Raw genomic sequence first — 25,954 nt, 5'->3', positions numbered from 1 at the left:
AGTTGCTTATATTAATGGCATAAATCAGTATTATAATTACAATACAGTAATATATTAGTATATACCAGAGAACATGGATACACCATATTCCAAAGAGAGAAATTAATTCTTCAAGCTAGACAGTTTTCTTACATCTACCACCTGATGAGTGGCATTCAGCAGAGTTAACTTTGTTATAAGTAAAAAATAAAGACAGTGGAAATTTTAAAAGGGTGGGCTTTTCCTTCTCTCTTAACTGTAAGAGCTGATGCTATGATATAATCATTCAACTACAGGAATATATATTGCTGAAATAACAAGGAAGGGAGGACTTGATCCCAGATATTTTAATAATGTATGCTCAGTAATGTCTAGCTCTAACATTTGCATGTAGCAACTGCCAAAGCAGAAACACTGAGCCCCATGAAGGGGTTGAATATGTGGATTCAAATGCAAGCGAGTAAAACCTCACTTATAAAGGACTTTCTAGAAAAGGAAGCAAGGTAAATATATTTGTGAATTTAATACTCTTTCAGACATTTCTGAGATTAAGAAATGAATTAAGGGGTTGGAAGGGACATCAAGTTCCAACCCCTCCTGCTGTGGGCAGGGATGCCACCCACTAGATGAGGTTGCTCAGGGCCCCGTTCAACCTGGTCTTAAACACTTCCAGGGATGGGGGATCCACAACTTCCCTGGGTTGTCTGTACCAAGGCCTCACCACTCTCACAGTAAAGAATTTTTCCTCTCTTTTTAGTTTAAAGCCATTCCCCCTTGTCCTGTCACTATCTGGATTGAACTGATTGGTATTTACATTGTTTTGACAGGACTACAGAATAAGATAACTTCAGAAATGTTGATTACACCAACATTTTTTCTTCCTGTTTCTCTGAAAAAAGCCCAACCCTAAACATTTAAAAATATTTACAGAATTTGCAGTCAGCTCTTGCTGTAGTATTTGACAGGAATTTCCATTACAATGATCACACTAGAGAAAAGTCACTGGAATGCATACAGCAGGGTCAAAAAAGGACCCCAAAAATTCTACCTCACATTTACATCCAACTTTACACTGGGATTTTACTAACTGATGCACCACAATCTCCGCCCCCCCCCCCCAAAAAAAGGCATTAAATACTGAAAATACTATAAAGAGATTTTTGTCTATCAAATAGATAAAATAGTCTGGTTCAATTCCTTAGTAATTTTTAACTAGGAATTTAGGAGGAAAAAAGGTCTGTTGTAATATTGCTCACAATGTGCAGTACATAAGTTAATCTAGTTCTTCAACAAACTAGGTCATCTAGTCTTATATATTCTACTTTATGCTAAAGTTACCTGGATGAACCAAAGTGCATAATAAGCTAAGACGATTTTCTGCAGAGATATGCAGTTCAGCCTTTAAAATCCCAATATCCATGCAACCACCCACCTCTAAAGCTCCTCAACCACCTAAAAATGAAAACAGATAACTGCATGAAGTTCCCTGACACACAACAGAAAATGAAAGCCAACATGGAGATTCAAAGGGTAGCATTTTTTAATGAGTCTTTCCTTTATTAAATTCAGTGAGTTCTTAAGAATACAATGCATGTTACAGCTGACCAGTTAAACAGTAATTGTGAATGTAATAAACAGTTGTCAGTAAGCAGGCTCACAAGGAACACCTAACCAGCCTTCCCATCCCTCTGCTCTGTTATTGCTGTCAATCTAAGCCTGACCAATAAAATCACAGAAATATTTCCTTTTAAGCTTACTATCTAATTAACTGCAAAGTGAGAATCAACATTTCCCTCTAGTTAAACAATTGACATTATCAGTAGTTTTATGGAACTTAAATCTTGAAAATCTCACATAAAAGACTTGCACTACTATTATTTAGAAAAGGGTTCATTCTCATTTGGAGGAAAGACAACAGTTTTGAAAAACCTGTTCTAATATATCAAATACTTTAACAAGCTGAGGCGCCTTCAAAAATCTGTTTCAGGATAGACAAAGTAAGGTTACTACCAGAACTTTCCTCAGAAGCAGCCCAGAGAAACATGCCCCCTCTAACATAAGCTCTTTTGACCTTGTGGTAGACATTTACATTTAAAGTTATTTGAGTTGAAGTGTGATGCTGTTTTATTGCTTTCTGTGTCATCCTCATTAGCATCTTTCCAGCCAAACTAATGAGATTTTTTTACTGCAAGAGTTCACTGATTGTACTACTTCCCATTCAGCTTGGTGTGCTAAACAGTATTTTCTCCTCTGTGAAAGATGATCCTTAGACAACTTAGAACTTTGAAAATTTCTGGGTTCTTCCTCCAGCCAAGTTCTATTACTCTAAAATGAAATTACTGCACTGAAAATCATCTTAAAAACACTAAGTTTATCTGAAATCTTAATAATGAACTTTACAGCATGGCATAAGATAAGCTATACCACAGCATACCTGCATCTTCCCCTTCCTCCACAGAATTTACTTGCTTCACTAGTGACATTGAAGCAATATGGTGAATTGCCTCAGGTCACCAAGACAGCTAAAGAGCAAAATTAAAACTCCCTATTTGTCTTCATCAAATCTCACTCAGTTGGTGCCACTTAGAAGCAATGTGGTTCTGCTGCTAACATAAGGAAGATCAGGGAGTACTGCAGCAGTATTGTTTAAAATCAGATTACATTAGGCTTAAAACCATGCTAAGATTGTGATTAATTTTGCATAACTTAGTCAGAAATATAAAACTGATCAAACCCTGAGATACCTACAGAGAATGAACCCATGCTAAACCAGTCATCAGGGTATATATGTAAAAGTCTTTCCTCTGGCAACAATCATTTTAGTCCCAGTTGTTTCCTTCTATCCTGGACTTCAGCTTGCTATCCTTCAGTGACTGTCTGGCAGTTGTTTTTAGATGGGCTATAGAGACTAATTCTATCATACATGCTCCTCTTTCTTTCCACAGTAAGAGATAAACATCCATTAATTTTAACCCTGCTGCAGTTTTACACTAGCTGACTTTTGCTGTTAGCCTTAACTCTGAAAATTTCATTCATCCAGTGTGGTCTGTAGTCAGTATTTGTGCTACATGGGGGAAAGGAAATGGAAAAATTAATACACTTTCCCATAAAATTCTAGCAATATACCATTAGAAGGAAAAAGGTACTTTAACCTACACTGTTTCCAATTTTATACATGAGACCTGAGTTAAGGTCTGAGAGCAGAGTTCAGCAACTCTCCCAAAGCAGCCTATGTTCCAATTAGCAATCCTGTGTTCAAATTCTGACCAGAAAAATACGGTGGGACTCTCCTTCCTGCATCCCAGTTTGTGCACTCATCTCAGTTTTAAATAAATGGACTATCACTCTCATCACATTTATGCGCATTCTTGGCCATTTACTCTCAAGTCTATTTCTGTAAAAAGGCATGTGGTAATCTGGTTTTGCGTTCAATGCAAATGTTAACCCTCAATGATGAATTGACTTTACTCTAGAGATGAACCCGTACACTGCTCTGTCCCATTTTGGGATCACTGACATGTTACAGCATGTCAGTGCTGCAATTCCATAAACAAATTAAAAGAGATTCAGTGATGTTTAGAGCAGACAGGACTAGCACAAGGAAGGATCCTAGGTAACAGTAAAAATGAAGACTGAAGAAGACCCTAATTTCTGATTCTGAGGTAAGAAATGAAATGGGTTTTTTAAGCTGTTTGCTATATGAAGCTAATTACTCTCCTTATTTTAAGACAGCAGAGTAAGTAGTAGTACTCTTAATTTTGTGATAGCCTGGGAACGAAGCATCCTGCCCAGTTTGAATGAAATTGGTGTGCTAAGGGCTACCACATGAATAAGTCTTGAAAATTTTCCTATAAGGCATAAAGAATTACGGTACAACTATCAACATTTTCCCCCTTTATTTAACCAAGCCAAATTGAAATAGCCAAAATGATCCTTAAGAAAAAGCCACTGAAGTGTCAGCACTGCAGCAGAGCATGGAAAACTTTGGACCATCTACACAAACCCATCTGGGAAAGCATATTCTAATGTAGGAAGAGACTGTAGGCAGTGGCATCCAGCAAAAGCTTCCACCTGAAACTATGAAATGCATTCCATACATACTATCTGGGGTATAGAATTTAAAACCACATTCAGCTAAAAGCATTTGTGAATGGCCACCACAGGCAAATCATATCACATACACACACACAAAAGTAGCACTGGGAAACTTTTAAATGGTCAAAATCTGATTTTCACTTGTTAGTGAAGGGTGAGGTAAACTGGTATTTTTCTGCATGATACCTAACCATTATAGCACACACTGACCAATCTTCTCCCTTTCAGTAATACATATGCTGCACTAACAGATGTCTCTCTCAAGTTCTTCTACAATTCTGATTTTGGAAACACTGAGATTCTCCCAATTTGCAGCTTGGTAGAGCTGACATAGGTAAATCATGCAGTCCTGCTGGGAACTGGAAGATGCTATTGCAAAAGCATTATTGCTGTAGAAACAGCTCCAAATATGGCTGCACACTTTTTTCTTTGTACAGCCACACAGAGCTTCAATATCAAAAATATGGAGCATGAAGAGCTTATTGATTTATTCAGAAAACACTTGGGTTTTCACAAACACAAAATGGAAGATGCAGTTACCTGTGCCTCCCAAAGGGGCACAAGATCATTCCACGTTACTTCCACATCTACTGGTAACTTGCTTTATTTGCTGACAAAACCTTTACCAAAGGCTTCTAGAGCAAGGCTTCCTCTGAGAATTAGCCATCACTAGTAATGATGACACTTTTTATCCAGTGAAGATATTTTTTCTCTTTTTCACATGCCTTATTAATTTAAAAATGGAAAAGGGTATAAAATGGAAAAAAACTGAAGATTCTTCAGAAAAATCTACCCCGTGAAACACAATTTTCTAAAATTTTCTAATTTTTAAAAAATTGCATAATAAGACAAAAGCAGTAGAAAAATTAGTTACTGATAGTATAACTGCTAGTGCCTGTGAGTTGCTGTCAAACAGGCTACAGTTTATGAATTATGTCAAATTAAGTATTCCAGTCACTAATATATACTGTTTGTCATACAGTTGCAGCTTCCTCAGAAAATACTCTGATTGCAGATTAAATCAGTTCCTCTATTCCTTCCCAGTGTATTCTGTTCCCCAACTGTTTCTAGGGCACAATCTGGCAAGTTCCTCCTAGTACATGATTATTTTGATTGTACACAGCCAATGGACTGACAGGTACACCCGAGGCAATTCTAACATTTGTCTACAGCAAACAGCCCTTGTCAGGACAGGCCATCAGTTCAACATCAAAAGTAACACATACAGCTAAGACAGACATCCACTTAAACTCTGCAATAGCTTTTTATCCTTACATGTTTACAACAAGCAAGCTTCAATCACTAGGTGCAATTGACTTCAAGAAGAATCTTCTCAAACAATAAGTGTCACCAAGTTCACCCTCACTACAGAGCTGCAAAGTCAACAGCTGGAGCAAGTCTCCTGTCACCTGCTTGTCTGCTGATGCCCTGAAAAATTCTCATTTGGACAATTGCAAAAATAATCTCATCTCCCTCTTGCCCTGTAAAAGCTGAAGGACATTGTACATGAAGATGTGCTGAACTGTTTCAGGCTTTTTAGGACTACCAATAGTCATACAACATCTACTATTAGTAGTGTCAGTTAAAATAGAGAAAAGAATAGGGAATGTTTTATTTCAAGGGAAAAATAAGTACATCTGAACTCTTCAATGTATGAATTGCTGCATCACAAAACTTAGCAGCAGAGGGAACTGACATCTAGACTCTTAAATCATGAATGCAAGTAAGCTGTAACAAACTTTCACCATACTGACTTTTCTATAGAAACAGTGCACATATTCTGTAATAATAATTTAAAAAATAGATTTATGACCAGGTAAAGAAGCTGCTATCACAGGCAGCCAATACATTTTACGTTTGAACCAAGAGTCTCCATTACAGAAATGGCAAAAATCTACCAGCTTATTTACACTTTCTTTTTAAGAGACTAGAGCTTAAAACCTGGCAATCCACTAGCAGTGAACCATTTATGGAAAACCTCATCTTAACTAGTAAGTCTCAGTGGGCAGCCTATATATTTTCATTCTGTTTTAAACGTTTGCACCTGCTCTGGAAAACTGGCATTATATCAGCAAGCTAGCATCATGTGTACCTATTAGCTACAGTCAGAATGAGATTTGTATTCCATCTCTGGCCCTCCCAGCAAACACTTGTGCTCTTTAATAAGGCATTTGTGTGCCTGATGTAAAAGTATTATGTAAAAATGAATATTGGGTCCTCTCCCTGTGGTGTTAAAAGGTCTACAAATTATGTTAAATTAGAAAACTGAAGTTAACAGGAAAGCTGTCATGCCTGAAGCCTCTAACTGTTACACAACCTTCTTCTGAGACTATAGCTGTAAACCCAACAGCCTCAATTAAATTTTTTGAAAGTAGTTTTGCCTCAGAAATGAGAATTATCTTCATGACTAAAAGAATCACTGTGTGCACTACATCACAAATATACACCAGCCCAGCACACATGAGTACCTACAGACTCCGTGTTCATTGCTTGAACATGCCACAAGCATTTATGTAGCATTTTGGTAACAAAGGAAGGTAAAAATGATCAAGAGGCACTAAAGTCTAAAGCCACCTCACTCAGAAGGCAAGGCAATCTCATGAGACACTGCAGAAGCTGAAGAAATAGTTCTCATACAGCTGACATAAATAGCGTGTGTAAGCAGCATTTAGTATCATTAACAGGTGGTCATGAAATGAGTAGTTCTCCATTTTCACACTGAGTCGTGACGCATACAACTACACCAAGGGATCACCCAGTAGGCACAGCAGATTGAGATATAATTCATTAAAAGTATCAAAAAATATGCCAGCACAGGTCTGTCACTAACATTGAGAGGATTAATTAAAAACTTAGGGCAGATTTTTTTTAGCTCCTTTAAAAAAAATGATATTCAGCATGAATTTATTAGATTTTTTTAAAAGTCTAGTTTTAAAATTAGAACTCTGCAGTTTTCTAAGGCCATGTGGCCTCTAAGTTTCAAAAAATACCCATTTTCCCAGGTTTAGCTTACACTGAGTTAAATGTATAAGCATGTCAGTGTACACACATGTATTTTATTCTAATTATGTTTCAAACTAGAGGTATATTTTCCTCATATAGCATGCATAATGGTGCTGCTTATATTCCAGCTCTGACAGGCAGGGATGTCACCAGACGTTGGTCAAAATACAGTGCTGAGCCTTTCAGTTCACATCTGTAAGGTGCCAATACATTTGACAAGGTGAGAGTTTCTTCTTCCTCCAAAGTTTCAGATAAATTGACAAGCAAGGTGGACAAGCACAGCGACCCTTCAAGTGTTGCATTCCGAGCTCAATATATTCCACAGGTGTTAGGTACTTAAGAAAGACATTGGTTTTACAATTAACAAAATGGTAAGATGGAATGAAGTTTTACTTCATTTTATGCAGAAATACCTACTATGAAATTTAGCTCCCCAAGGTAACAGGGAACTTTTCAACAGTTATGTATTGCTTCATCTTTCTTTCGAGAAATAGCTCTTTCCATAAAGCCCTACTTTGCTCAGGTTTTTTCAATTCAATTTTCATCATAATTTTTAAATTAAAACTGAGGAACAGCCTATTCCACATTCTAGAACAACCCACCTCACTACTGGTGGTCTATTTAAAGATTTTCAAGAAACCTGATGTGCTGTGCTCTAATGACCACCCCTTCTAAACCACAGGGGATTACCTACACAGATTATTTACTTACATACCCCTGTATGAAAAGCCACTGCCTTAGAATTCTTGGAACCTGTGGAAGACCCAGTCATTCCAACCTGCAGATTCTGAGCCACATGTTATTTCACAATTCAGCACCATTACTAATTTTTTATTTTAAGATGCTGGTTTTAATAGCACAAACCTCTTAACGAGAATCTGTCATTTGTTTAACAAATTATAAAATTACAAGATTGTAGTAGAAATATGGAAGAATAGATTTTCCATTTCTGTTTGACTTTACCATTCTAATTTTACATCATATTCATGACCCGTTGTGTCTAAAAGCCTATACAGGGAAATAGGAGGTTGTAAATTCCAAAACCAACAAAGCATGGCAACTGAAATGATAAAGTTTTGTTTAAAGTTATTCTACAAAATCTCTAAGGAGTCTCTAATTTTAACATGAAATTTCTTCAATGATTATGTAGCTGATAAACACTACTATTTAAAAAACACCTAATCTATGAGGATAAATTGGAATTAACATAAAACAGCAGGTAAAAAATACACATCTTCTATATCAACAGTTACTAGCACCCCTATTTAATTTTTTATGATACTTCCAAAAAGTTCTCCTTAACATCATGGGGTCAAAGCAAACCATCACCTAAAAAAGGAACTTACGAGAAAATGCTTTCTATCAAATTGAGCAATGACAGACCTCATATTCTAGTTTTATACGTGTGTTAATTCTGTTTTGCTCAAAAATTTTTGTAATCTAATGAAGTAATTTATCATACATTATTCTACAGTTGCCATTTACCCAGGAAGTGCAAGACTGGTTAAAAAATGAAATATACTTGCTCACTGTCTTCACTGCAAGCTTATAGCCAGCAGCATCCTAGAGCCCCTACAGATTAGACAAGCTGTTTTCTAAAGCAGTTAGTAGCTTGGAGCTATGCTGAACCATACTACACTGAGATGTTTTCTAGGTCAACATAAAAAGCCCCTGTAAAAGTACAAGTGATCCAACTATCGCTCGATGAAAGACAGATCAAGTTAAGGGGCACCACACAAGGTAATGCTGTGTTTGTTTACAACAGGATGCCATGACTAGACTGAACTTGCCTCCTCCTCTGAGGTGCCCAAATATTAACTGCTACCACTACTTTTGGGTAATTAAGATGGTATTTTCTTTTCTTGCTATCTCTAATCAATGTACCTGTCTCTAGTTCAGCACTGAAGACACAAGTCAAAAATCCTTTAACTCACATGTCTATGCTGAATGGTGTAAATCAGCACAGTCAACATTGACACTCTGCTGTGCACAAAGGAATAAACACTGTTTATAAAGATCACTTGAAACAAATTTTAAATAAACATATAGAAGACAGAAGGCTAATACATTTTTAGGGTCATAGGGCTCTATGTCCCTCTCTTGAAGGTCATCTGGAAGGGACACTAGTGCTCTGAACTCAAAATTAAGTAGCAGGCTATATTTAGAATAACTAACAATGCCAGAAATTCTAAGTTAATGTAATTTTTATTCAACTGCTAAACTTTCCTTAATTTAAAAAAGGGTGAAAAAAATTCACACATGCCTTCACTGACACACCTTTATTTTAGTATATGAATTAGAAGTAAGGGTGAAGTAAGGTCAAAGTGAATGCTTTCAGATATCACTGTATATCTTAAAGGGTATTCAAAGAAATACCAAATTTCAGTTTCTCAAAAACAGTTGTATGTTTTTTCTCACTCCAAAGGATAACAAATCTCTTTGAACATGGACTCTATAAGTAGTTTCCCTTCTGATTTTACTTTTCAAATATTTCTATTCTCAAGTTTAAGCACACTTGAAAATTGTATCTTTAACTCACTGCTACAAAACAGCAGCAGTACACATGTGAATCAAGCAGCAACAACTGATCTCATTCAAATAAAAAGTCCAAAATAAACAATCTAAAGGAATTCAGAATCACCATGCAAGTATCCAAGCACTTTTTACCATATTATGTTTGAGCTGGTGAAGTTACAGCCTATTTCAGTACTTTTTATATGTCCAGTTCCGTTAAGAGGAAAATTAAACCCCCCAGAGAAATGCATGTAGATTGCAATTATACAGATTAAGGAAAAGAGTCTTTAAAAGCCTAATAGCATTAAATGCACCAACTTTGCACTGCATATACCTCTGTGCAAACATTGTACTTGAGCTGTGCTATGTGCTTCAGCAAACTCTCATCGTTTCTTTGCACAAAACCACCACCACAGTCTTTTAAAACACAGAAGAAATCATCATATATGGAACAGACTATCAAAACCCTGCTAGCTGAGTGACAGCTTCCAAGCATTGTCTGCAGTTTGAGTAGTTATAAAGGTACAACTGACAACAATAACTTAATTGTATAAGAACAGAAAGACAAACCTGAACCTGCTGAAAAGCTTTCAGTCTCTTCTTGAATCTAGAAGGTAAAACAAAATCACATCCTCGAGCTAGCAGTGCCAACTCCTTTCTTAGATCAGGATCTTGCCGCAAAGAAATCTCCTTTATCCTCATGCTTTCGGATTTCATATAATGTCTCTGTGTGCCAGTCCAGGCACTCGAGTCCCAGTAAATAGCAGAGCTGTTGTATTATCTCTCAGCGCCGCTTAAAGCAGCAGCTGCGCCCGACTTCTGGGATATTATAAGAGTCAGCTCAACTTCGCCCGCTCCATACATTAAAGGGAACTTGGCTGGAATTGCAAAAACAGATTGGGAAGTCACTTTGGGGACCTGCCCTTTCATCCAGGCATTCCAAAGACTAAATGGGACAGTATGGAAAATGAAAACCGTGTTTGGAGGAGCATCTATAAAAGCAGCTTCCAATTTTAAAAAAGGCAAGGCCTACAGGAATGCAGAGAGGCCAGCCATGGTTATTTTCTAGCTTCCTCCTCCTCCCATCCCCCTCAGCTTTCCCTTCTGTCACAAAACACTCACTGTCTAGCTTCAATGAAGAACCTCACCGAAGGATAAGGCTTATTACACAGCAATTAATTCCTTTTAAACTATTTTGTTCTTTCGTAGGAACTCTATTACACTGGGACAACGAAGGCAATGACAAAGAGCTTCAGACAGCTTTCAGAATGGCTCACATAATCAATAAATAGATATATTTAAATACAGCTACTGTATTTCAAGAATCTAAAAATTTAAATGTTAAGACGGAAAACCATAGCAGAAATGAAGTTAATGTTACCACACTGAAACACTGCTTTAAACCACGTTTTACCAAACGGTTACATTAGAAATATAAATGATGTCACAAAATTTGAAAAAAAATTGACAGGATACTTTTTTATTAAATAGTTTTATAAACATTAATATCCACATACTAGATTGCATACTTGTCACATTTCACTAGCATTAGACTCTGCTACCACTCTATTTTCAATGTATTGAAATCTCAAATACTTTTTATGGGGGTGGTGAGGCCACGTATTAGTACACATCAACATTCTTCATGGAAACAGAAATCTGATAAGCTTCTGTGAAAATTCCAGTGACCTTCAGTTCCTTCTTCTTTGCAGTTTTAGGTACATTAACTTATAACTAGTGGAGTTTTCACATTTTAAATGGATATACCTTTATCATAGCAATCTTTAGCTATTTTGATGGATTTTTTTTTCAAATATCACCATTACAATTATGAGTACAGTAACTCTTACTATTCCAGGCTGTGAACATTGTTAGCACCTCCAAATTCTCTAAAGATAGAGATGTTGGCTATTTATTATCAACATAATTGTCATGCACAAGTTTAGTTACAAACAGCATAAAACGAAAGACCTTGCCAAACCTACTCAGTTTTCATCCCTCCTACTTTAAATAAGGCCATTTTCCTGATTACACAAAATATACACAGCCCAAAACAACTCTTCCACCACTATGTCAGATATTTCTTTTACTGGACGGCACTATTTTACTCCCATATAATCTTTAGCCATATTTATCCATTCATAGCCATTCCATATGTAACACTGCATTAAAATCCCACAGTAAATATTCCTGTTCAATTAAGAAAACTATGAAAAAGTGCTAGTGAAACATGATTTGTCTTAACTGGATTTTTTTTTAGTTTATGACACACTGTTAGAAAGTAAATAATGACAAAACACCTGCTTTCTTGGTTTTAATTTAGTGTCCAGTCCCTGCCTCCCACTTCTCTACTGCAGCTCGTTATGAAGATATTTATTTCTTTCGGAAGCGGGAGAACAAGAAAGGAATTGACAAGGCAAGAGTCAGACATGTTGTGGTTGGCATGACCAGACTATCCAACTGCATTGAGCAAATCTGGCTGTCACTCACTGTCTTTTAGGAAGACTAAATCAACTAACCTGGGATAAATCTTGGCCACAGGGAAGTCAACAGAAAACTGGGCATGCAGTACACAACAGCAGCGTGCCTGGAACTTGAGATGAAGCATTGAGGTGTTAGAGTAGGAGAGGAATCCTATTCTGGCAACAGATAACCATTCCAGACCAAAATGTGGAAGGTCAGGAAGGTTGTATTGCAAGGCAGATTGTGTTTCAGGTTAAGCAGAACAGCCCTTATTTGAGGTATGGAAAGGCATCTTCTCACCTAAATTGCTATTTTCATCCCTTTCAACCAGGTGATGCATTCCCATTGGCTGCTGCATGCACGATCTTATTTGATGTGGCTGTGTTATAGCATTAAGGTGATGGATTGTCACACTGAGAGCTAACCTAAAAGAGTGAAGTGCCAGTCTGAAACCTAAAAGGCCTGGAGCTCCTGAAGCTGCTGAAGGAGCCTCAGTAACAAAGAAATGTTCTGAACTCCATTTTTGAAGGAGGTATGTATTTCCCTCCTTTATTCAAACAGAATTCAGAACCCATCATAACTTAACCAGCAAACCAGGTTCAGTGTTTTGAATATTCTCCATTGCTTTCTCATAATATTACTTCACTGCTCCAAGTCAATCCCATTGTTAGTCTAACATGTTTTAGCACTATGGTTTCCAGCCTAGTGGTCCTTTATATACCTGGCTATTTGTTGTTCACAGGTTGCAATTTGTTGTTCCAGAGATTGCAACTGGCTCCTAAACACATAATTTTCACCATCTAAATGGAAAAGGGGTTGGTATTGCCACATTTAAGGAGACTGAGCATTTATAAAGCAATGTGGTCATGAGTCCCCTAAGATCTGCTTTTACCTTTTCAGTCATGAATTAATCACAGGGGAAAGTCAGCTTTCATCCTGACTGAACTGGAAGTGTTCTAGTGTTACTTTTATTCTGAATCTGAATTCTCTTCAGTGAAAGCTAAGGCAAAATCCTTTACTGGGTGAAGGTCTGGGTGCCAGCCATGAAGCTGTTCAAGTATCCTGGCAGCCTATTATTAGCTAGATAAACAAACAGGGGGAAGATGCATGCTCAGAGCTTCCTTCCAAAGCTAAAGATACACACTATGAATGACTGGACTCAAGGACTGTGGCCAAAGAGTTCATCACTTTAACAAAGATCTGAAAATACACAAGAGTAACACAGCAAAAATAACACAATATTCTGGGTATTGTAGAGGAAATACAACCTTGAAGACAACTTTAAAAACCCCTTAAGTATTTGCCTAGCAAACCAGAATTTCTTGTCAGAAGCATATACCAGCAGTGTATTAATGTCTTAATCTCTTAAGTGGAAGTGACCTCAAATCTGGAAAAAGCATTACAGGAAGACCCCAAGAAAATAATTTTCAGCCATATAAAAACTTTAGTTGCTGGAGTCTGGCATTCAACCCAATAAAACATGAACCAAGATGACAGAAGGCCTGTTTGGCTTTTGGAGGAAATTCAAATAAGGCTGAATAGGCAATCCCAATGGCAACAGCATGGAACCCAACAGCATCCCTCAGCCTGTGATGGTGCAGAAACTAAGAGTGTCTTCTGCGTTAACTGTGGAAAGAAAATTGTTGTACCTCCAAATCAGCCAATGTAATGGGCTGTAATGCAAATAATGCAACCCTTTACAAAAGTAACTTAATAGTGAGGAGCAGAACACAGCAGTTAAGAGAAGCAAGGCAAGGTGGCAGCTTTTCAATACAGAAAAAAATATGGCATGACTAATGTAGTATTTAAGATATATTCAGAGGTTTAAAGAGAAAGAAGGCACTAGTAAAAACAAATAGGTCAGGAAAATATACAAGAAGTCAATCAGCTAAGGATGCTTGCTAAAACACAGCTACTGTGAGGCAAAAAAATACATAGAAGAAATTACATAAATATACTAGAAGACAAACAAAAGAATCAATTCTTTGCTAGACTAAGAAAACAAGAAAACCCAAACCAAACAACCCTAAAATGCTGAGTTCTTTTTTTTTTCCACACAAAAACCATTGTCTAGTCTAGACGACCACCATTATTTAATGTTATCAAGAATTATTTCTAAATCAGATAGTCCATACTTCACCTTTGCTGTACTGAAAGATCCTGAAATGAACTTTTTGCGAGCAACTTGCAACTGGTAACTGCTGTGCATGAAAAGAGAACAAGAGAACAATGCACTTGTGAACTGAACAGAATAACCAAGTACTACTATCCATCCCTAGCTGTCCTTTGGATGGGAGTCATCCCTTTTCAGCAGTACACTCCCAAAACCCAAGGGAGCTAACATGTACAATGTGTACACAGCAGAAGGAATCAAGTTATTAGGCTCATATTCAACAACCAGTTATGGAAACTGATTGCTTTAAAGTCATGGACAGTGTTCCTGGAGTGAGTATGACATACTGATGAACTGCTAGATGTTGACACTGTGCAGTTCAGAAATCTACCTTCCCAAGAAGAAACTGATCCTTTGGCCTTGGAAGGGAGTTCATGTGCATCTGGGCCTAGATACATAAGTTTTTTTCTTGTAGGATGCAAGGCCTCCCCACTGGAATGGGAAGTCTTGCATGTAAATGCCTTCTTGAGTGATTATTTAAATTTTCCAGTAGTCTTGGATTAGACAGAACAATGCCTGGCAGTTCCTTCCACAGTAGTTAGGAAAATCCAGAATTCTTAGGAGACAAGACAGTGAGTAAGTAAAACGACAGCAGTTAGATGCCAGATGTGTGGTCATGTTAGAAGGCCAGGAAGGAGGGGCTGATCAGATTTTCTGCACATTACCAAAAGAAAGCCGTGTGTGAACACCAGCTGCTAAGGGCCATTATCAGCTTACAACTCAGATAAGATACATGTCACCTTGCATGATTACACAGCCTGGACTCCAAAGACATAGCAAGGGCCTTTTTCAGTTTGTTAACTGCATCTGACAGACTAACTTCAGCAAGCATCAATAAGTTATAAAACCAATGCCTGACAAAGGAATGGTTTACAACCCTTCAGAATAATTCTCATGTTCTCTGCTGTCTTAAGAAAAGCCACTTTACATTTTATTTATTTGTGTACAGCATAAACTGACTTTTAAGGGAAAAAATAGTTTTGCAGATGGAGCCTATTTACTATTAATGATCTTCACATGACCCTATTCATCAGATCATGAAAACCAAGACCACCCAAATTGTTGCTGATGAGGCAAGTATTAAAGAGAGAAAGCTATAAAGAAAAAAAATCTACTATGGATTACACAAATTAGTCATATTTCCTCTAATAAGATGCTGTGCTTTTACATTTTCAATCAACTGTGATGCTACAGAGGCTATCCACAGATGAAGCTACAGTCCACAGTATATGCACTTGTAACTTTACCAACATAAGCCTCTGAATAGCAGACTTAGATTAAAATGAACAGTCAATTCAGGCTGATTCAGAATGCCAGAAATTTTCCTACATGAGACAGCAGCTTTTACAACCAAGTCTAAGGATATGCATTATGGAACTTTTCAAAGTCACTCTGGCCATTTTGGATATTTAGTAATTTCTAGATTGTTATTATTGTTATTATTTACATTGTGTCACCTTAATTTAGAAGTTGACACTAATTTAGAAGTCTGGCATTAAGAACATGAATGACATTTTATAACTGTGCAGCAATTTAGTTAAACACTGTATAACCTGTTCAGTACTTCCATCTTTTGGACACTAACTCAATGTTCAATTAATCCTTTCAAAAGCATCTTTTCCCAGACTAGAATGATTAATGCATGAAAATACAACTACTACTTTAAATACAGCATCATGCAATTTAGTCCCTGAAATCACAAGACAATAATTTTGAGTCAGTGACAACTGCAGAACAGTTTCTTGCTTATGATTTCACTTGAGATCTCCCTCCCTGAAGATCTTAACACAAAACCAACAAATCAGGAAACTTAAGACACAGACTTTGTCCTACATGTCTGTCAGTAAAATCACAAATGGCTAATTTACCAACCAAAACTAGGATTTCTGATAGAACTCCTATGAAGACTTCATCTAATACAATTGTGTTGTTGTATTAGTCTGAAATCATTGCTGATAGCAGAAACGGAAGCAACAGAAACTATATTGATTCCTATAGAACTGAATGGAAAACTGTCCACAAATTGCAAACAGGATACAGTGCCAAAGGACAAAGCAAAGAAAGAAGGCAGAGCAAAGAAGGTGATCACTGGCAACCATGTGAATTTTAGCTTTCAGAATAACTAACAGGGCAATCATTACACATGAAGAAAAAAGACACAAGAAATTATACATCTTACAAGGCAGAACAACCCAAATACATTGCCAGAACAGGAGCAATACTCCTGACTTTACTCCAATCTCCATTACTGTAAGTCATTATGTAAATTTTACTTTTTTTTTCAAGCAGTCTAGAAAAATTGTTCTAAAATACTAGGCTTAATTTTGTCACTTGACAAATCAGTAAGGAGTCAAAATTTTACGTGGTGTTTTTAGTATGTTAAAAGCAAGTAAGGGAAGAAAATTAGTCATCTTTTTTTAAAAAATCTGATACTACAACAGGAAAGTCTCCTGTTACAGTATTTGCTGTAAATGACTATTCACAAAGATTTTGCAGGTGGAAAAATAATCTAGCTCATTGTCTCATTATTGCATAATTTCAAATAGTTTGCTTTATCTTTGGGTAAAGTATGTCACAAAGATTATTATTTACAAGAAATCAGTATTCATCATATCTCCTAGAAATGTTTACAAAATTTAGAAGATTGTTTATTGTTTATCAATACAAATCTAGCTTCTAAAGGAATAAAACTCATTGAGAACTGTTCTCCTGGTTCTGCTGAATCCAAAAAAAACACCTAATCAAGTAATTTGATAAGTTCTACAAGGCTTCTTTTGTCAAGAAAGTCAAACTGAACCTAATTCACACTGAACACATCTTGCAAGTATTTGGCAATGATTTTTTCAGCACCCACTCAGTATTTCCCCCCTATGTTTCCCCATGTAGATTCCATGTACATTTTCCTTTTAGACTTCCAGCTCATCCCACTCAACCTGAAATCAGCCCAAGTTTCTAGTAGGATCTGCACAGAACAAATATCCAAGGCTAGTTCCATATTAAATGAAACTAAACAGCATGCACAAGGTTAATGGGACACATATCCCAAGAGCTCATCATTCCTGCAAGTACCTGTGGTCAAGAAGCAGTACCTGGGTGGCTCTACAGTTTCTAGCTATTTTTCACATGATTGCTATGCAAAAGGGGCACAACTAACATTAAATACTGGAACACACTTTAAAAAAAACGTCTTGGTCACTGTAGGTTTCCATGGACTCATTTTAAGTTGTATCTGTTGTTTGCAGAATACAAATTATTCTTATATACCAGACATTGGTACCATGTGGTTAACTGGAAGACAAGAACACCACACTAACAGCACCCCACAACACTACAACGTTTACATGTTATATGTAAATAATAAAGGAGTTATTTACATATTATGGCACACTTAAAACACTAAATTTAGTAACCATGTGTTGCTGACTGTGAAAAACAATGAGTAGGCTTAATTAGTATCTTATTGAATCAATGCAGTGACTTAAATACAATGAAAGCAAGGCAACTTTAAGACAATTGTGAGTGCAAAATCTCTTAATTTGCCAAGATTTGGTCATGTGATTTTACCACTGGCATTTGGAAGATTTTTCTCATAACATGGCTTGCTGAAAAGTCCTGAGCACCCATTGACTAGGAAACAACAGTGGACAAACTCGTTCACTGGATGAGCTGCATTTATGATTTTATGCTGAAGTAAGCCCATGCATACTTTTGGCCTCAAGTTTATTTCTTGCTGACAGAGTAAATGTAAGACATATGAAGAAATTCTCAAAAACAGGTTCTCAAGCATCACTGGATTAAAAAAAACCAAAAAAAGCGATCTCATCTACATCAATACCTAATTTCCTCACAGACTGAACATCCATTTAAAAAATGAACTGTTTAAATGACTGATATAAAGCTATAATTAAGCTGACTTGTTTTAAAAGACTGAACAGAGAAGCTACTGAAAGTGATGACCTGAAAGCTATGATGATATAGCTTTGAACTTTTTTTTGTTTGCTTTTAAGTGCCAGTTACGCACAAAGGTGTGACTGTCATTAATAAATGTCATCATTCAAAACTGAATTAATTTTAATTGTCCTGGGTCAGGATTCAGGTGAGCTTCAAACTCACCTGAAGAAAGCTAAAACATTCTCATTTCCATTTCTCAGTACTAGAAATTCCAAAAACTCTTAGACTAGATGCAGCATATAAAAATATGAGTTTCCAGTAGGACACAAGTGCAACTGCCACTTTGAAAGAGGACAAAAGTTCATTATTTTTTAAATAAAGCACAAAGTGTGAACAAAATCAATATAACTGCCAACAAGAGTAACATTTACATGCCAGGGTAACAAGATACAGTTAGAATAAGGAGCACTATCAAAACCCTGCAACAGTGAGCAACTTTCAGTTTCTCAATTATGAATAAAAAGAACAGTTAGTTCTTTAATCAGGAAAATGGCTCTTCTATTCCAAGCTATTCAGTACAGCAAAGCTTAAGATGAATAACACAACATACTACCAGTGCTGCTTATGTTGACTACTATTACATCACCCCACTCAAAGCTAATTATGATTTTATAGGAGTACCTATAACTGCACTCTTCCAGACTTTACTATGAACTTTTGGCTGCCCTTCCTTTGTTGGCACCATAGAAGGAGCTTTATTGAGATCACACTAATGCTGACATCTCTCATAGTGCCCAGTTATCACTGTGAAAGTACATCAGTTTGACAGCAGGTTATTTAGAGTCTCCCTTTAAGTCACGGGCTTGAGTTGAAAGCCAAGTCCAGCATCCTCCCCACTTAGTGACAGGACATGGCACTAAAAACTCTCTGTCTGACACAGAGTTAGGGAGTGTCTGTGCTAGACCACACAGCACAACCTGGTGTGCAGAGCAATGCTAGCACAGCCCAGGCTCTGGAGTTCACAGTTCTGCTATGAACGAGGCAGCAATTCAGATGCAGACACACCTATAAGATGATGGCATCAGCCGAGCTACTCTCCACCTGGAGCTCTCAGAATTAATTTGTTTCAAAAAGCAACTGTTAAGTGTTATTCAGACTTCAGCCCATGTTAAAAGGCTTCATTCTAGCCTCCCTTTAAACTAAAATGGATCACAGCAGTATCACTATGTTTAAATCAAGAAACTCATCACAAAAATTTGGCAAGAATGTTGCTCATGTTGAAGCTAAGCAGCCATATATTAAAGAAGTAAAAACATTTACAAGTTACAGAAATAGGAGGAAAATGAGCTTTAATTGCCACAGGATAACAAACAGGAACAGTATGCTTATCAAATAGAGGAAACAAAGAAACCATTTCAAGAAGTACCTTTATACCAAAGGTTGACCCTGCAGAGAAATGGAAAATAACTTTGAAGTACTTCTGATTATATCACATTCTCTCTTCACCACCATCCCACAAAATGCCCATAGGGAACTCTGTGAATAATTTCCCCAGATGCCTTGCACACCAGCTGGTCAGGATTAAACATCTTGCCCATGGCTTCTTTTAGACCTTGAGGACTGGGATTTTTGACAGTGGGATGCACAGCGTAGAACTGTGTATGCCCCATGTGCTTAGGATAACCTCGAGTGCCAGAAACGCTGTTAAATCTATCTACAGTTGTGATAAGGGTTAGAAGAAATCTCCAGCATCCTTCTAGCTTCAAAGTTACAGCCGTAGAATTTCTTCAACAATACACTCAGAAAATATTTGAGACTTGAATGCTGAAATTTTGTCTCTACTTTTTTGTTATTTGAAGCATACAGTACATAGAAATCACAGGCCTACTTGCAGAATACCAAGTGCTAGCAAGCACTTCACATCATATAACCAAAGCCCCAGAACTCGGCAATTAACATGTTTACACAAAGGGGACAGTCACATATCCACCTCACTGTGAATGGCACCATGCAAGCGAAGCAAAGTAAAGGATAAAGGAAAGTGTAATTTTTTTCCCATAAAGGAAAAAAAAAATCCCTAAACAAACACTGTTTTGTTTTCATTTGCATTCAAACACACTGAAAAATGAATTTTCATGGTAGAGCTCCAAACAGGTTTTGAAATGTGCATTTGGATTAAGTCAACAGTTTACTTTTAACATGTTTTTAAGTGACCCGTCCAGATGAAAAAATTCTATAAAGACCATGTAGGTTATTTCATTATTGGAATAGGTACTTTTGACTTGCTAATCAGGAGAGGGCTCCACTATCTTGAAAGACAGCAAATTATCCTCTGGCATGACATTAGTGTTTCAACAAAATACACGGCAATTTCTGTATTTTGGATAGAAATATAACCCACAGGCTTCAATTACAAGCTAATCTCTGGAAAAAAAGCAAAGATCTCCTTGAATACAATAGCTGACAGCTACAGTACATTTAATGCTGTTTAATGGTTGCCATCAGCACACCAACTTATTTTGCTCATATGCTACTGTTTAAAGTATAAAAAGATTACACATCTAATTAGATTCTAATTAAGAACGCTTCCTGTTCAGAAAAACATGTTTTGCTAACAAGTACAGAAACCTGTAGGATGGAAATGTTGTTCCTACAAAATCATATTTACTTCCTGGTAATTACTTAAAGATAGTGGTTTTCTGTTATCAGCTTTATTGTTTGTATTATCCTTCAAAAAATTGAAGGAATATTTTAAGAAACAGGGAAAAGGCATACAGCAGCCTTACCCATAATCAAATGCAGTGATTTAGCTCAGTGATACTGAAAATGTATCATGCCAAAGTAGGTTAACTGCTTCTATGCTGCCTTATGAGACTTCCAGTGCACAATGAGAAAAAGTTTAGTAAGATGCTTAAGTTGACTTACATAGTCCAAAAAGAAATAATTCCCCAGCTCTTTATGATTGGATGTAAAAGCCTTTTCCTAATATCACCCATGTGCACACAGAGCTAAGCACATTAACTTACCATTTTCTAGGACTGATATTTAGAATTTAAATCTGTATTAGCTTGTACTGTAGGTCCAGCATCTGAAACATTTTCTTCTACTTACACAAACAAGATGAGGGCCTCAAACTTACTTAAAACTCATATGAAGTAGGTAGAACCATTGTGGCTTCATCTGAGAAACATACTAAGATGCACAACAGCAGATGCATTAGTTTTGACACTGTGTGAGGTAGTTTGTGGAAGAAATTGGGGTACATTGTGCTTTCCAAGAGAAAATACACTGTCATGACAGAACATGCAATTCTTGGTGGTATTTATTTAAGAGCTAAATCCAGCTGAAAATGCAATTTACACTTAGAGATTAAGAAACTTTTGGATGAAGATTTAGTTCACCTGAATAATAAAGCTATAAATATGATTGGAAATTCCCCCTCCCCAACCTACTCAAGCAAGGAACAACCTAACTCCTCTAGGTTCTCTCTCAGCACTATACAAACAATTCCAATTAAGTCAAGGATGTTACTCTTCATTAATCTCTTCTAGTTCTTCTGTATGGGATTTACTTCAAGCAATCAACCAAGACACATGAAGAGAAATTGTAGTACACAAGTTAGTGATCAAGTATAGTAAATAACAGTGAGTTTTAACAGAAAACTTTGTCTTTTGCTTTGCCTGCTTTTATCTGATACGAGAATAAACTGAGCATCTGTTGACTGACTATCTGCATATCACTAGAACAGGAAATATAATAGTGTGAACAACAACAAAAAAGTAAATCAGTCATCATGCCCTGCTGTCTGGCTGGTGATTGTACATAAACACAAGTCCCTATTATTGTAAAGTCAATCTAGACAAACACTGGAGTGGACATGTGGTGTTTTGGAGCTAAGAAGTTGTCAGACTAGATTTGAAAATTAGTATTTATGAAACCAAGAGATCACTTCAGATTAAATGTTTAAGTGCAAAAGTGTAATACTGCTACTCCTGTGGGTTAAAGGGTAAGTCTTTATATAGTATTGATATACACTCAATGCATATCAATAACAAACAATAACTAACTGATCCTCTTAAACATCCCAGCTTTATCCTCTCTACCCTTACCCAAATGAACAGGCTTCTCTGGGATACCAGGTTTGTACACTGCAATAAGTTAGATAACAAAGTATATAGAGCAATTGGGAATTACAACCTCTTAAAATTTTCCAGTACTATTAAAATGTATGAATTTATAGTCCTATAGCACAAACAGCATAAAAACTCTTTGAAGTCCTTATGGCTGTCATGAAGTTCAGCAAGGTCAAGTGGAAGGCCCTGCATCTGGGACAAGGAAATCCCAAGCCACAAACAGACTGGGTGGGGAACAGACTGAGAGGAGCCCTGGGGTGGGAGGACTTGGGCATGTTGCTGGATGAAAAGCTCAGCATGACCCAGCAATGTGCACTTGCAGCTCAGAAAGCCAAACATCCTGGGCTGCATCAAAATCAGCCAGCCAGCAGGGCAAGGCTGGCGATTCTGCCCCTCTGCTCTGCTCTGGTGAGAGCCCAGCTGGAGGGCTGTGCCCACCTCTGGGGTGCTCAGCAAAAGAAGGATGTGGATCTGTTGGAGCAGGTCCAGAGGAAGGTCACAAAGATGATCACAGGGCTGCAGTATCTTGCCAAAGAAGAGAGGCTGAGAGAGTTGAGGCTGTTCCAAGTGGAGAAGAGAAGGCTCTGGGGAGAACTTAGAGAAGCCTTCCAGTACTTAAAGGGGACCAACAAGAGAGCCGGAGAGGGACTTTGTACAAGGGCATGTTGTGACAGGACAAGGGGAAAGGGTTTAACTAAACATAACTAAAAGGGCTTGAATCTAAACTAAACCAAGGGTAGGTTTAGATCAAATATTATGAAGAAATTATTGAAATTCTTTACTGAAACAGGCTGTCCAGAGAAGCTGTGCATCTCCCATCCTGGGAGTGCTCAAAGCCTGGCTGGATGGGGCTTTGTGCAATGTGGTCTAATGGAAGATGTCCCCGTCCATGGCGGGGTGGTTGGAACTAGAAGGTCGTGAAGGTCCCGTGCAGTCCAAACCATTCTGTAATTCTATGATTCTAGGGTTGTTGATAATACATAAGCAACACTTAATTTTGTCAGTCATGACAAAATTTTCTATCCAGTTTGGTTTTTCTTTATGAAAAGAGCTAGAAACTAGAAACTAGAACTACAAGCTTAAAAAGAAGATTTCAGGTTGGGGGCAGGGTTGCCATCCTTGCATAAGAGGGCATTGTCTGTTACAAATAAAGAGCTCATTAGGAAGGAAGTGCTGAGTGTACCATGCAGTACCAAAACAATTACTTTGTTAATATGCAGATCCAGTGAAGCCAAATTTGAGTCTTGTACTAACAACAGTGCCTGGTATCATTAGACAAAGGAATACTTGCAGTCAAGGCAGTATGTTACAAAAGGAACACAAACACAAGGACTTAAATTTATCCACAATTAGATGGCAAGGACCCAAGATAGTCTTATGGAAGCTCAGGCCACCTATCCACTAACACTAATAATACACAAACATTGGTATTTTAGGTTCAGTGCAGCTGCTTCACTCCACTCCTGATATCTCCTCTGGGGTAACTATTTACTTACATAATTTGCCAATACCACAAACACAAAAGTCAGTTCCATTTCAACAAATAAATCTAAAAAGAAACAAACTTACTTCTTTGGTCCCTGAGGATCGATGTGTTGCTCTAACATTAGAAATGTGCCTTGATCTTGCTGGAGTCACCAATGGAAGAGCAGTAGAAAGCTGAGGAGGACTCAAAGACAACAAAGGCAATCTGGTATCTCCTAATATGCACTGCTTGGAATTGGAATTTTTACTGGTGAAGTTCTTATTGTTACTGTTTCCTGAATCTGTGTTACCAAACTCCTTTTCCTCCTTATTCTTGATTCTTCTCAAGCAGTCCTTTAGTATTAGCTGAGTGGCAGGCTGACTCAACCAGTACAAAAAGAGTTCATCCACCTTCATTTTCACTGCAGGTTGCAGAACTTTTCCAGGTGACATTTTCTGCCAGTTTCCCTGTTTTGTTGGTTCAAATTCAAAGTAAATATTTGACAATCATATAAATATTCCATTCACCTTTCAGTGTTTCACAGGCATTATTTAACAAAGTGTTAATATTGATTCCCTCAAGATACCAACAGAAGCTGAGAATTATATTTTAACATGTGACTTCAACAACATTTTATAAATGTAAGCCATAAATCAGTCACAGTCAATTCCAATAATTTATTTTAAATAATGGATAACTTATTTTAAAAGCATACTGTGTAAATGGTGGAGACTGGAGAACAAGAAATTGCACTTGGGCTTTTTCAAAAAGATAGCTAACAAATATTACAAATATCCTCTAAGAAACTGTGTTAAAACACATGTATTATGGAACCTAGGTCTGGAAAATACTTATAATTGAACATACTAAGAAGCAAATATGTAAGCAGTTTATGCTAAACCCTGTTGATAAAACAAATAAGATTTAATAAGCAAGTCTTTCAGTCAAGAGATTTAGAACTAAGACTGAAGGCTCGATTTTCATTCTGAGGTTGTGATATGGATTCCACATCTTGCATCCCCCCATGTGAGATATTCCCAAAGCCTTGCCATTTGATATTTTAAAACCTCTTATTTGACATTCACTTTTGCAGCTTTTCAAAACCAATGTAAAATCCAAAATTCAATGTAACTCAAGAACTGCGACAGTATGATTTCAGGTTCAGTTACTCACCTAAAAAAACCCCAGGTTTTTGGTGTTTTTTAGTTTTTCTAGTTTGTTTTTTTTTTTTTTTTTTTTTTTTGTTGGGGTTTTTTTTTTGTGTGCGTTAGAGAGACAGAGGATTGGAATGAAACACTGAGAACAGAACAAAATTTACTACAAAAATTTTCAGCATCCAATTACTTCATGATTTGGTACAGTTCAAATAAAAACCTATGCTTCCTTCCGTCTGTGCTTTTTTTTTAAAGCCCTTCACAAAATTTAATCTATATACAAAAATCACATAATAAAAGGTACATGATTGATGATCTTAGACGTCTCTTCAAACCTAAATGATTCTATATACAAATACTTGGCTGAACAAGCCTTAAAACGAGCACTTCAGTTTGGAACAGAATAACACCTGGCAAGCGAACATCCTACTAAAACCTAAAGCTCATCCTCGTCCCACGGCAGAGCGAGAAGCCTTTTAGAAGTGCACCACCTAAACTTTCTGAACCTCGATAACTACGCAGTTCAGTTATTCCGATTCTAAAAGTGAAGAAAACTCGTCTCCTTACTTTTTAAAGCTCAACTCCGTCACGGCGCCGGCGGCTGCGCTCAGGCACCCTCAAGCGCCACCCGCCTGGAAAGGAACGGTCCTGGGCAGGGGCCAGCCCGGCACCGCCCCGGCGCGGGGAGCCGGCGCTGCGGCCACAGGCTCGCTCCGCTCGGCCGGGCCTCACACTGAGCCCGCAGCAGCAGCTCCGGAGCGCCGTGACTCCGCAGCCCCAACCAGCCACGTTCACCTGCCCCGTTCCGCATCCGCCACGGCCCCTTCCCGCCGCCGCCGCCTTCAAACGCGCGCCTCCTTCCGGCCCGGCCCGGCCCGGCTGCCGCCATCTCGCGAGAGCGCGGCCCTTCCGCCCCGCGGGACGCGGCCGCTGGTCGCCATGGCGACGGGCCAGCCGGGGCCGCCGGACCGGCGCTGCCCGGCCCTGCCCGGCCCTGACCGAGCCACCACCACCGCCGCCGTATGAGCTCAACTTAGAGCTCTGACAAGGTCTCGGCCTCTGACGGGCTGCTCCTCACTGGTTC

The 25,954-nt window shown here is 37.8% G+C and overlaps 1 protein-coding gene across 2 annotated transcripts in view; it reads right to left on the bottom strand.

Moving 5' to 3' along the window:
• The window catches only part of PPP2R3B (protein phosphatase 2 regulatory subunit B''beta), a 47,696-nt gene extending 22,118 nt beyond the window's left edge, over positions 1 to 25,578 (bottom strand). The window contains exons 1-2 of one of the 2 annotated variants that reach the window (XM_005486384.4): positions 25,438 to 25,578; positions 23,821 to 24,183 (exon numbers count right to left, since the gene is read on the bottom strand). In XM_005486384.4, coding sequence (XP_005486441.2) covers positions 23,821 to 24,168 — 348 coding nt within the window. In that variant the 5' untranslated portion in view covers positions 24,169 to 24,183; positions 25,438 to 25,578. Of the gene's footprint in view, positions 1 to 10,161; positions 10,671 to 23,820; positions 24,184 to 25,437 lie in introns of those variants that run through there. The other variant, XM_005486385.4, reaches the window with a different exon arrangement.
• Between the last annotated feature and the right edge of the window lie 376 nt (positions 25,579 to 25,954).

The sequence above is a fragment of the Zonotrichia albicollis genome, chromosome 2 (assembly GCF_047830755.1).
Source record: "Zonotrichia albicollis isolate bZonAlb1 chromosome 2, bZonAlb1.hap1, whole genome shotgun sequence".
Lineage (NCBI taxonomy): Eukaryota > Metazoa > Chordata > Aves > Passeriformes > Passerellidae > Zonotrichia > Zonotrichia albicollis.
The sequence above is the reverse complement of the archived record's forward strand: the minus strand, read 5'-3'. Positions and strand labels throughout refer to the sequence as shown.